The 12,835-nt window shown below is 37.7% G+C and overlaps 1 protein-coding gene across 9 annotated transcripts in view; it reads left to right on the forward strand.

Moving 5' to 3' along the window:
- LTO1 (LTO1 maturation factor of ABCE1) overlaps positions 1-12,835 on the forward strand; it is a 26,397-nt gene continuing 13,562 nt past the window's right edge. For 3 of the 9 annotated variants that reach the window (XR_004751183.1, XM_035327008.1, XM_035327007.1), the window contains exons 1-5: positions 1-127; positions 303-408; positions 2,928-2,998; positions 4,348-4,465; positions 4,850-4,964. Coding sequence is in view for 6 of the 9 variants with exons in the window: in XM_035327008.1 (XP_035182899.1) it covers positions 60-127; positions 303-408; positions 2,928-2,998; positions 4,348-4,465; positions 4,850-4,924 (438 nt within the window). In the remaining 3 variants the exon portion in view is untranslated. Of the gene's footprint in view, positions 128-302; positions 409-2,927; positions 2,999-4,347; positions 4,466-4,771; positions 5,072-7,726; positions 11,223-12,835 lie in introns of those variants that run through there. The other 6 variants (XR_004751185.1, XM_035327011.1, XM_035327006.1 and 3 more) reach the window with 5 other exon arrangements.

The raw sequence follows: 12,835 nt of genomic DNA on the forward strand, positions 1-12,835 counted from the left end.
CTTGCCGTCTGCTCCCAGCGTGCCGCGCGGCGGGGCCGTGCTCGGGGCCTGGCGGCGTCATGGCGGCCGCCGTGCCCCCGGCCCCCGGCCCGGACATGTTCGAGGAGATCGTGATGGCCGAGCACAGGTAGGGGCTGCCCGGAGATCGCCTTCTGACCGGAGTCATCGCGCTCCAGAGGTGGCACAGCGCGGGTTGCTGTGCGGGAGTTGCGTGTGCGCAGCGTGGGTTTGTGTAAAGGGGGAGCAAATATCGGAGTGTGAAATGGGAACGAGTGTCAGAAACGATCCGCGTCTCTGCCCAGGTTCCACGGCGAGGGGTATCAGGAGGGCTACGCCGAAGGCTGTCACGTCGGAGCTGCCGAGGGGAGGAGGTACGGGTCGCTCCACGGTGCCAAGATGGGGTCCGAGGTAAGCGGGAAGGCGCTTTAAAAGCGCCGAGTTGGTTGTTTCGTCACGAGAAAATTGCTGTAGCATGGAAAGCGGTGGGTGAAGCCCCCAGGTATGGTGAGATCCAAGGGCTTCAGTCAAGGATCGTTCAGAGCAGTCTTTATGCGTCGTCCTGAACCTGCTGGTAACATCATGCAGAAAACTACACCAGAGGCATCCAGTGGAATTCAGGAGTGTGAAATTGAATACATTCTCATAAGCCTTACCAGCATTATGCAGTTTTAGTTGCGTACTGAGAATATTTTTTTAGTAAGGCAATGCGTTTATACTTTTCACTCACAGGTTTAGAAGTCTGATAACTCGCAGTGTTATATTGCCATGTCTGTGTCCAGGAGGGCCCATAAAACTAATTTGAATATGTTATTTTGATTTAAACTATTAAATAGACGTTTTTGTGTTTTCTGAGTCTATTTGTTCTGTTGGAGTTGTATTTTGTTATTATTTCCTGAAAGGAAGGATAAGAGAGAAATCAAATAAATCTGCTCAGAACAAATTGACAGCTGAGTGTATGTTGACATCTTTAATGCAGAATTGTGGCAAAGGAACCCCCGGACCATCTTCTGTGGTTCAGCATTAGGGAGAGCCATGGAATGTTGGTTCTTCACCCAAGTTACTTTCCAACAGGACAATTTTGGTTGTCTGCATTTTATTCTGCTATTTCTGACACTGGGAGAGTTTGTTGGTTCAGTATTGATACTGGAAGAACAGTAGTAATGATAATACATTATGAAATGAAAACAGCAAACCCAAATTTTGAAATTATGGTTATTGTAAAATTTTGGTTTGCACTTGGTGTGGTACAGAGATGTATACTGATGAAATATTTTCCTAGTGATGCTCTGAAGCTCTAAGAAAAGAATGTTGAACAGCAGCTTCTAAATACAGATGGTTATATAAAAAATAGTCCTGTATAGGCTATAATACAGGAGAAGTGCACTAAGCTACTTACGTTGGGAAGTTCCTGATGACACTAAGCTTGTAGATAGAGAGTCGTGAAGTGAGTGAAGGGATGAGTTGGGCAGTCTTTGAACTGTCAGCCTCAAGCAGAATTACAGTACTGATCTGACAGGGGCCTTGCTTGATGGAGAATTAAAATAAAATGTTACAAATAAAATGCCTGTTACCCATCACATCCCTTAGGTGGTATTGGACGCAGTATCTGCTTGGGCTTATGCAGAAGATTGTGCCCCTGTGGTAGGGCACTGCTAATTATGCTGAGCATTCCGTTGCAAAGCATCCAGGGGCCGGTGTCCCCAGCCTGCGGCAGCTTGGTGCAGCTAGGAACCAAGTCTGTGGGTTGGTTGTCTCCACTTACCTGGGGTCTCCAAGCAGTTTTGGAGCATGTAGGTGAAACTGCCTTACTTCAAAGACGCTTAAGCACTTAATGAGATGTTAAGTCCCAAACCCATGTTTGAGCCTTTAAATAAATAAATAAATAAAATACATAGAATAACAAAAACTGAGCTGTGTACCTTATCAAACATAACTGCCAGAAGACTGGTATTCCCAGACATTCCTGCTTTACTCTGAAGTGGTTTGAAGGTTATGGGAACTTCCAAGTTAAACCGTGTTTTGTATGTTAAAATGGCAGCATGCACATATGGACTGAAGTGGGATTAGGCTATAAGTTTGGACTTAAATCCCTCGCAGTCTGCTCGCTTACGTTTTAGGTGTCTTTGTTGTTTTTTTGTGAATGCTAAATCACTTTGGGAAGAGACTCCAGCTGACCTACAAGCTGGTGTGTTGAAGAACTTATATTCCTATTTGATTTTGTGTCCACAGTTGTAATGAAAAGCTTTCTGGCAGCAAGGCTAGCTTAGTCAGCTTCTTGTGCTTCTTTCTGATTCCATGCTACCCTTGTGAGTTAGGCTAGTAAAATTCTTTGCATATTAACTCAGAAAAAATGTGGTTTCCTGTCTGATTGACTTTGCCGCTCCCTCGGCCAAGCTGGTACAGAATTTTGTGGGGCTGTGCAGGAGCTGCTTAAGCTGACACTGCTGCAAATACAAATGTTACCAAAACATCTTAAATAGGTTGTTTTTGAATTGTTTCCCTACTGTCATACATCAGTTTCATAACTTTTGAGGTTCCAAGTGTGTAAAGTATGGATAGTGTTTTGCAGGATTGTTGTTTATGCTGCATTTTAAATATTCTTGTCATCTGATGCTAAACAGATTTCTAACAAGAAGTGTTCTGACTGTTGTACTGGGTAACACAGATATCCCTCATTCATCTTACCCTAATTTACTGAGCCTTTCAGCATACAAATGTGTTTGTATATGCAACAATTTGTTTCCTGAAGAGTGGGATATAATGTAGTATATATATAATAGTAAGTATAAGTTCTGTAAGTATATATAATGTAATAAGTATAAGTATAATAAGTATAATAAATATATATGATGTTTGTATATATTTGTTTAATGATTTGTATATATAAGTTTAATGATCTTTTTCATGGTGTTCTTATAAATTCCCAGATTGGCAGCTACCTTGGCTTCGCACTGACCTGGCAGTGTCTGCTCTGCAAATGCACAGATGACAAGAACAGGTAGGTTTAAAAAAAAAAGTTCCTTCAATAGTTTTTCAAATTACTCAAATTACAGTGTTCAGTTTTGCCTCCTTCCGAGTTTAAAATGTTTATATATATATATATATATATATATATAAAACCGGAAGGGTGAGCAGAGATTTGTTCTGGACCATGTGATACTGAAAAGAGGATAAGGGAACTTGGTTTCTTTACCCTGAAGAAGAAAAGACAAAGGAGATAGCTAATTGTACTACTTAAAGGGAAGTCCTAGAGACTTATTTCTTGCAGCAGTGTGCAAAGGACAATAAGCACCTTTCACAAGCTGAAACAATTGAATTTCTGATGGGGTGTAAACAGAAGGTCCTTACCAGTGTGAGCAGCTGAGCACTGGAACAGGTTGACCAAATTGACAACAGAAGCTCCATCTTTGTAGATTTTTCAAAATATTTTTGGAGATGGTCCAAGCAACCTTTTCTGGCCTTAAAATTAGTTCTGCCTTGGGCAGAAGGCAGGCTAGATGACCTCCCGACTTCCTTTCCAACCTATATTTTTTTATGACTTCCATTCTGTTATCTGTATGGGAAGTAATGCAAGCTTATAAAATCCTAGTAACACTTACCACTTCAGCATCATAAAGAATCAAGTGTACTGACCACTGATAGACCTTTTTAAATTACTTTAAAGGTATTATATTGTTAAAAGGGTGACATGTTAATAGCTAAACCAATATTATTGATTAAAAATTGGAATGCTTTTTTAGGGTGGAAGTATTGAGATCGTACAGAAGCAAGTTATCTTGCACTGCACTTTTGCTGTGTGGTTTATATACCTGAAGGTAGTGTTTGTTTTAGTGGTATATCACAAACAGATTTTGCTATATTTTTTTGCTCCCATCTTCCCCCCTCATTTTTTTTCATTTCCTCTGTGTTTTGCTTCCATGCATTGATTACTTTCCTTTGGAAGAACCTAATCTCTTATTTTCTGTCCAGTTTTGATTAATTTATTTGAAAGAATTGCCACCGTGCTTTCAACTATCTTGATACATGTTTTGGTGAGCTTTTTTATTGCATTTCTTTATTTCACTCGGACATCTCATTGGTAATTACAATGTTTCTTGAATATACCTTCATTTTTGGCAGGTAAGTTAAAAACAAAACATTAAATTTGTCAGTAGTGCTAAAGCTTAATTTCTGACTATGCCTTAAATGTGTATTGGATACACACTGAGTTAAATGAGGGAAGTTGAAAGAAGGATGGAGGACTGGATTCTATGCTCTGAATTATAAAATATTAGTATAATTTTAATACTTACAGAAAACTTCTATAGCAGGCTGATTTTTATTGTTGTGTTTTGTTCTGTTTTGTAGTAAAAAGATAAAGGCTCTGGATTCATTAATAGGAATGATTCAGAAGTTCCCATATGAAGACCCCACTTACGAAAAGCTTCAAGAAGATCTGGAAAAAATCAGAGGAAAATTTAAACAGGTTTGTAGGATCAAGTTGGTATTTTTAGCACAAAATAGTATTAATTTCTGCAAGAAATCTCTAAATCTGTTCAAAAAGCAGTCACAGTATAAAAATACTTAAAATTGGAAATTCCCCAAATGATAGCAAATGCAAAATATTTTTTTTTTTAAAGAAAAAAAAAGGAAAGAAAGGCAAAATGTAAATATTATTTGACAATGAATTACAAGTAGGACCAGAAAAAGAGAAATGGAGGAATTGGTAGTTTTACTGAGCATTCTTTTGGAAAACAGACACATTGAAACACTTTCATGTATTCTTTTTTAGGTTTGTTCAATGCTAAATATTCAGTCTGATTTTAGAGTCAGTACTGAAAGATCTTCACTAACATTTTGAATATAACAGATGAAGATAAACATGGATGAACAAAGAAGAAATATTAAAAGAACAGATAACTGGAAAAGTGTTTACTCGTTTTAGACAAACTCAAAGTAGCGAAGATCTGCTAAATATTAAAATGGTAAGGGAAAAACAGTGATCTTTTAATAGTTCTTCCTCATAAGTCCTTTATCATTTATTCTCTCCAGGCTTTACTTAGGATCATGGAAACACTTAAAACCTGTTAAACAGAAGTATCTGCTTTAATTCTTCACTAGCGTTTTCCTGAAAAGGAAAATATGCATTTGCAAAGTTTCCTTATTTAAAGGATGTATGTTATTTAAAAAAAAAAAAAAATCTATGTAGATCGTTCTGTTTACACCATGTGTAGGTATTTTGTGTGAATTGCCTTCAGACTTTGCAGTAGCAACCACTTCTGTGGGTAAAGAGTAGAATGACAAGTGAAGTCAGAATGCAAAGGAAGAAGATTTTAAGATACCAGTTCATAAAGTATCTGCAACTCTGAACTTGAAATTTGTACTTTGTACTAGTTCTGCAGACTGATCTGGGGGGGCGGAGGGAAGCAAAACCTAGCAATTTAATTGATCGGTGATAGAAACATGACTACCACAAGAGTTGTGATACTGCTGTCAGTATTTACTAGTACCTTTTATCAGGGAAAGATTTCATTTTCTACTCTTAAATACGCTGTTTAGTCTCTATTTATTCAACTATATTAGTTTGAGAAATACAGTCAAATATTTTACCTGAAAGTTGTTTTAGGTTGGGCTGTTAGATGTCTTTGCATACCATTCGCAATACAGTCATATAACGAATTCTAGAAGGCCTTTCATTAGTTGTAACTTAAGCCTGTCTGGCTAAGTTTACATGGCTTAGTTTAGCTTCATGATGAGAAGTTTGACTAGCATGCATAGTGGAAGCTATATGCACAGGAAACGCTCTCAGGTGAAGGAACTGTGTTAGTATTGCCATATTCTTGAATGGCGCTTGGTGCCATCTAGACCTCATTTCTGTTTTACTTGTATAGCTTTTTTTATTATATGAGAAAATAGGCAATTTGAATTTTTAAAATGTTTATTGTGTATTTGCATCTGGGATGTGAAGGCCATATGTTCTACTCTATTTTTTTAACTCAACGATAAAAATATTTTCTTAAATATGCGTGCACATGTATATATGGATTTTATTTCAAAATCATCTTGTTGTTGTTGTTCCTGGGTATATTAGTTTGCCAATATCAGATGCCTTTCTTAATAACTAGTTGCTGTTGTACGTTTTTTAGCTTTGATGCACATAGTGCCAGAGCCATCTAGTGGAGGACGTTTTTATGGTGTGTAAAAACGGCCTGTGAGTTTCTCGTAATAGTTCACAAATATTGATACAGATGAAGTTGGTCAAGTAGAGAGTACAGACTATATCCATGCATGATACAGCTCTTCTAATGACGTGGTGAATATTTTTGAAATAAAATAGTATTGAGGTAGGATTTACTTGTAGCCTGTTTCTTCATTTGGGACTTTGGAAGTGACGTGACAGCATTGATGGTCTCTTCATTTAAGGTAGCTTAAGTACAACTTTTAATTCGTATGCAACTTAAAACTACTGGGCAACCAGAGCAAGCTCAAAAGTGCAAGTACTTGAAACTTAAGTGGAAGCACAAAAGAATAGCATACCCTAAAATCTCTGAAAAATAAATAGACACAAAACAAAAACATCATATACTAGGGAAATGTAATTTGACTTTATAATCACTTCAAGAAATCCAGATTTGAAAAAGTTGTCTCAGGATCCACAACATGGTTTATTTTTGCAAATCAAAGTATTTTACCTCTTTACTTTAAGGCAATGAAATGGTACTACTTATTCATCTGTGATTGACTCAAAATGTTTTTTGCTTAAAACATAATTCAGAGATTTTGATGGAGATCCCCCTGGTTCTTGGCTGGTTCTTCCAAGCTGGTTCTTGGTCTCAAAAAGGCACTTTTGATGTTCTTCTCAATGTACAAAGAGAAGTAAACACTGAAGGTCTTAAGTATTCAGATTTTATAATGTGGCCTTTTTTAGAATCTTTGTACATGGTTTGCACAAATTACAGAAAGACAAGGGTAGGGATGTGCGAGTTTAAAGTTAGTGAAGCATTTGATTACTAGAAATGTATGATATGTAAGTCATATGCAAAACACCACTCTAGAGATTGTATCAAGTACAAAATTATTCTTGTTGGCTTAAGGATTAAAAGGATCTTTGCAGACCAAGCAGATAATTACATACTTTGAAAATTGTTTTGGTGGCTAAATTTCTACTATTGGTTTACTATTTCATATATTTAAACATTAATTTTGTTTGAAAGTTGTAATGTAAACATAAAAATACATATTTAACCATAAAGATTGTAGAAGCATCTAGGATTTCAAACTGGGATATGACATCTTTAGGGTTGCCTGTTAGGCCTTTCCTTTAGCTACTTATGTGTATTCATGCTAATGCAATCTCTTATTCCAAACGTCTGTATTTTTCTGCATATCTTTTGTCTCAAGTCTTGTATGGACGTGATGGTGTGTATTAAGTGAGCCACAGTTAAAAATTCTGTTGGATGTGTAATCATGTGCTCTCTTAAGTGCAAAATTTAAAAAATGTTTTTGCAACAGATTTGTGGGGTTTTCTGTGATGTCTAGAACTGTAACAGCATACCACAGAGGGTTTTTTATGCGTGCTTACAGCTAAGGAGCTAAAGCCCAGATTACATCAGGAATATTGGTTTGCCTTAACCAGTGGGACTCCTTGCAAATAATTTCACATTTTAAGTGCTTGAATACTTCAGAATGTGCTACTTGTTAACACTGAGTGGCTATTTACATGTTTGTATTCTTGGCTGTTCCTCAGGGGAGTTACCTGGAAAATGAGGAGTATAAGAGTTAGCAAACACGTGTGAAAGAAAGGCGTGTGCTTAACCAAACTACAATGCTACTGAAAAAAATCCATCAAAATGTGGCAAAACCACCGTGCAAAGGAGTATTCAGTTTTGTGAGTCATAAGCATATGTTTTCTCTTCATGCCCTTGCTGTTGTTTTAACACCTCCCTGAAATCTGGAACAAATTAAAAAAATACATAGAAATGGCTTCATTAATGCCACATCCTGGTTACTCATCCTGTCAGGACTTTGGTGGAAGCAACTATTAAATTGTAATTAAAAACTCTATCGGAAGATCTGTGTGTGGAGAGGCTAAATAAAACTGCTGCGGGACATGGTCATTCAGACATTTCCTGGTCTGAATGCTTGATTGTGCAACTTACATACTGCTTTTAGTTCTGGGAGGGAAAGGTGTGGAAAAAAATGCAATCTTGTAGATTATAATATTGGTTATTAATAAAGTAGGACGTGGAGATTGTGGATCTGTGCTGTATGGTCAAACAGGTTTAATTTTTTCAGGAGGTACTTGATCTGATAAAAGCAGTTAAGATGGAAAATTTCTGCCAAAATTATTGCAGTTACTATGTCTTTAAAATATAGTAAAATATATTGCTGTATTTACCACCTCTAGTTATGCTCAGTAGTTACAGTTAGGGAGGAATGCTTGAAACATTTAACTCTCAAATTTCTGACTTGTCTGGGCTGTGTTCTAGCTTGTTTTGTTTCTTCATGATGTTTTCTCAGCTCAAGCTGTTGAATGTAGGTTTCCATTAAAAAATGGATGCAAAGCTAACTACTGCTGATGTACTGAAGTCGTCTCAGTCCAGAAGACTTTCAGTTTTCATTTCCATGTTATGTGATGAGTACCAGAGATAGCGAGTTCTGAGGTGTCAGTGGGAAGGTGAGCTCTGACTGCAGAGAATTAATTCCCTGTGGAATTCCATGTGCTTCAGTGCTGTCTTACAGCAATGGGGTCATCAGCTGGTAATACCAAATCAACCATTACTAGCACGTGTAAATCTGACGTTGTATATTATCTGTGTCATTGTACTACGTGAGTACAGTAAAGGCCTCTTTACTGAGGCTGCATTTATACAGATAGATTTTATTTTAGAACGGATATAGAGAAGGAGGACAAAAAATAGGATGATGATTAAAATCTCCAAGTTAAATTCATTATTGTAACACTCATTCATTAAGTAGGCATGCTTTCTTTCCATTTGTCATGAACTGTAATGTGAATGGGATCAATTTCAGCTCTGAAGAAATGCCTCTAATGAACAGAAATGCTTGAAATCAGAATATATATCTGTATATGCAGTTGCTCACTTAGAAATCAGCCTTGTAGGATCCTATTATGTTTTCCTGATTACGATAAATTACATAAGGACTTGTAAGGAAAGTCTGACTACCCAGTTTGGCATATCTTGTTTGGTTATGGTTCTGATCTGATTGCTATTGAGGTATGAAGTATATAAGGAATAGTGTGTTCTAGTCTGTGCATAGAACCTGTGCAAACTCATGTTGCTAGCTTTGTGGATATATGACATCTAGAGGAGAGAAAATAGAGGCTGGTTTAAAACTTTTCAGAGTCACAAAATCACAGAATGGCTTGGGTTGGAACAGACCTTAAAGACCATCCAGTTCCACCCCCCTACCATGGGCTTTCTTAAACAAGTTCTGCAGTGATAGCAGCGTGAAGCACTAAATATTTTTTGACAAAGTGTTGGTGTTTTTAATGATCTTAGGCATCTAGTTTGAAATCTGGTGAAATACTAGAATTACCTGAAGTTCATCTGGATTATAATCCTTATTTCTGAGGGCACTCCGGAGAAGGTTGTAAAAAGCTGAACCAGGCAGGTAGAATGATGTGTGATACATCTCATCACAACCTTTTTAAAGAGAAACACTTTGGTTTATAATAGAAGGTTTAATATTTCTTATAATGTTACAATTTGGCGTATTCTTGGTGCTTTCCAGCATTAATTTTAGTGCCTTTTGATTACTGCCCTTTGCAACTTCTCATGGCTATGGCTTCTGGTCTAATTACAGCCTAAAACTTCGGCTTTCATAGTTTGACAAGTAACCACAAAGATTCTCATTTTACAGTCTGCCAGAGGTTTTTTGTTTGTTTTTAAGTGGACAAAGTTATGACAGTACGCTTTACCACAGAAATGTATATATCACCAGAGGGAATGGAGATCTGGGAGTCCTGTGGTGGGTTTCCAGTTGCAAGTTTTGGTATCCAGAATTGACAAATAAAGGCTAACTGGAGCAATCTGGTACTGAGGCACTTCACTGTCCTGAGTTAGTCCATCTGGAACTAACTTGAGTATCTCTTTGGCTTCACACTGGATATTCCTCCTTAATCACAGGAGTGTTCACTTCTGAAATGTAATCATTATATTGTGGCAGCATTCTTCATCCTAAGATTCTGTGCTTTGCAACTCTTGAATAACACATAGCTCCGCCAAATGAGGTAGTACTCTGCAAACGGAAACATGGTCGTTAAGTGCACCTAAACATAGCCAACATACAAGGCTTTGGAAATCTTCATTAATACAAGAGTAGTGCCCGTTCACTCTCATATGAAATATATGAAAGCCACAGTAAGTGTCAGTTGATTGTGAAGAGGCGTGCTGTACCATATTGTTAATTGTTATATTGTATTTCATACACCTAAGTAATTAACCAGTTCCACAATTCTGTGTGTCTGCTTTTTGGCACGGCAAAACTGCCTGCAGAAGATTCCTGAATAAGTACAAGAAATAGCATATAGCTTTTGTACTGAAACATCAGAAAGTTTGATTGTAGTGTAGAATTTGTATGATGGCATCTAGAATAGTAGTGTACTGTCAGAAAGAAATAAACTGCTTTTAGTTTACAATAAAATTACGGAGTTTACTTTTAGCAAAAGTCCTGTTTAGGCAGGAGGAAGATGGCTTATTCAGTTTCTACATCTCAGCTCTGCACTAGCCAGACTCAACACCAGTATTTGTCTTTTTTCTTTTTGATTGTTTAGCAGCATATTTTGCTGCTTTATCTCCATTTAACACGTAGTTACAATTTGTAACCTTCAGCATCTTCAGGATTCTGTGGAATAATCAACAAGGCATGGAATCTTTCTTGATTATAGGAACTGTGAGTCAGCAACCCTTTAATTTTTTTAGTTGCAGCTATTGTTCCAGCAGCAAGCTTTACTGCTATTGTCCACTGTTTGTCCAGCTCACGTTTACTGGACTGTGGGAACGGATTAGGGTTTCATGGCTTTTTTTTCCTTCTTGCATAAACTCTTGATCAAAGACATTCCTTGGATGACAAAACACTGTATACTGTGTCACACAGTCCTGACCAGACTGCACGAACGGTAGTTTAAAAACACATGCCTACATTGTTCTCTAAACTGGCTTTTTTTTTTTCTGTAGCATATGTGCAGACACTGAATTTTTGAGACCCCCATTTACCTTTTTTTTTAAAAAAAAAGTTATTGTTAATAAGCACTTGTTAGTTTCTGAAATACAAGTGAAAATGAATGCATATTAGAAACTAAGAATCAATATAATACTACACGATTTTTTAGGAAAGCTAGAGGTTGTATCTGCAGTGCATTTTATTCTTGAGGACACCTTGGCTGTGGTGCAGTTAGTCAAGCACATTGTCATCCAAAAACCACGTGGACTTCGAGCATCATTTTGTGTCATATCCAGGACAGCTGAGTAAGATGAAGAATGATTTGAACACAACTTGGGAATTCATAAACCAGTTTCACTGTAGGTACGCTGCTGGAACTGTATGTTGAGGGTCTAGCCCGTTATATTTGTATGTCATGCTTAAGTTCTCTTATGCAATAGGATGAGGACAAACTTTGCAAAAAATCCAGTAGCATCAATTAGTTTGAGAAATAATGAGAGAGAAACAACGTTAGAGAAAAATCTGGAGAGAGATTTTCAATGAGCTTTTCTTGTGATTTGCCTAATGATGCTCCCTTGGCAGAATTATGGGAGAAGTGGAAAGAGCCCCCTGAACACACCTGAAGCATGTTTACAGAGGGGTTTGAAAACATGAAGGACTATATTTAGATGTTTGGAAAACTGAAGATGAGAGAACACTTGTGTTCCCACAGGCATGCGAGAGTTGGCATATACTTGTTTGACTCTACAACTCTGTTGAGCGTTATCGTGCAGGAATGAAGGCAGGTGAATAGTTTCACTTATAGTAGAAGATATTGTAAGGGAGGAATCTTTTTGATCCTTCACAGTCCAAGGACTGCCATGAAAAGAGAAACCAGAATTAATACGTGGCTGGTAAATGCACTGCCTAAAAGGAACAAAGTGATCCTACTTAATGACTGAAACATCTGCAGGTATATTAAGTTGAAATCATGAAATAAATGTAGTACATTTATTAGAAATAATGTTTACTTTTGAGTAAAAAGCTGTTGATTCCTTCTAGAAAACTTAAAGTTCCTGTGCACGTAGAAATAACGTCTGTAATGAGTAGCATAAATTTGCTGAAGAGCCAGTCTCCAATAGTTAACATGGCCAGCAACCAGATGTAAAGAACTGTGGCCTGTGTGTGTTCAAGGAGCAAAAAAGCTGTTCAAAAATAATACCATGTCTTTAAACAATCTGCAGTGATAAAATCTAATAAAAGGAGAAATAAAACATCAAAATGCTCAATTGTTTGTTTCAGACAGTTTACCATCAGAGCCGTGACTTCGGACACTAGGTCACTTGTGTGGTGCTGGCTCGGGCGAGTTGTCGTAATGCTCTGGTGGTGACTTAGTGGCCTATGTTAAATGATTTGCCCATCTCAGCCCAGCTCCTTGAAGACTGATGCTAATATTGCAAGTGACATCCTCACAGGCCACAGTGACTTGTCAGCTGTCGTAGAGGCCGAGCAGTGGTGTACAGCCTTCGGGTGGGTTCAGGCAAGTGTCACAGGGCAGTGCCAGGCTGCTCTGTTTGGCTTTACCTGTACCGAAGGCTTGTTTCTGCTGTGGAGGAGGTTCCTATCACCATACGATCTCCCAACCCCAAATCTGTTCCCAAGTGTGAATTCAGAAACATTTGCCTAATTA

The sequence above is a fragment of the Oxyura jamaicensis genome, chromosome 5, assembly GCF_011077185.1.
Source record: "Oxyura jamaicensis isolate SHBP4307 breed ruddy duck chromosome 5, BPBGC_Ojam_1.0, whole genome shotgun sequence".
In the NCBI taxonomy this organism is placed as follows: Eukaryota; Metazoa; Chordata; class Aves; order Anseriformes; family Anatidae; genus Oxyura; species Oxyura jamaicensis.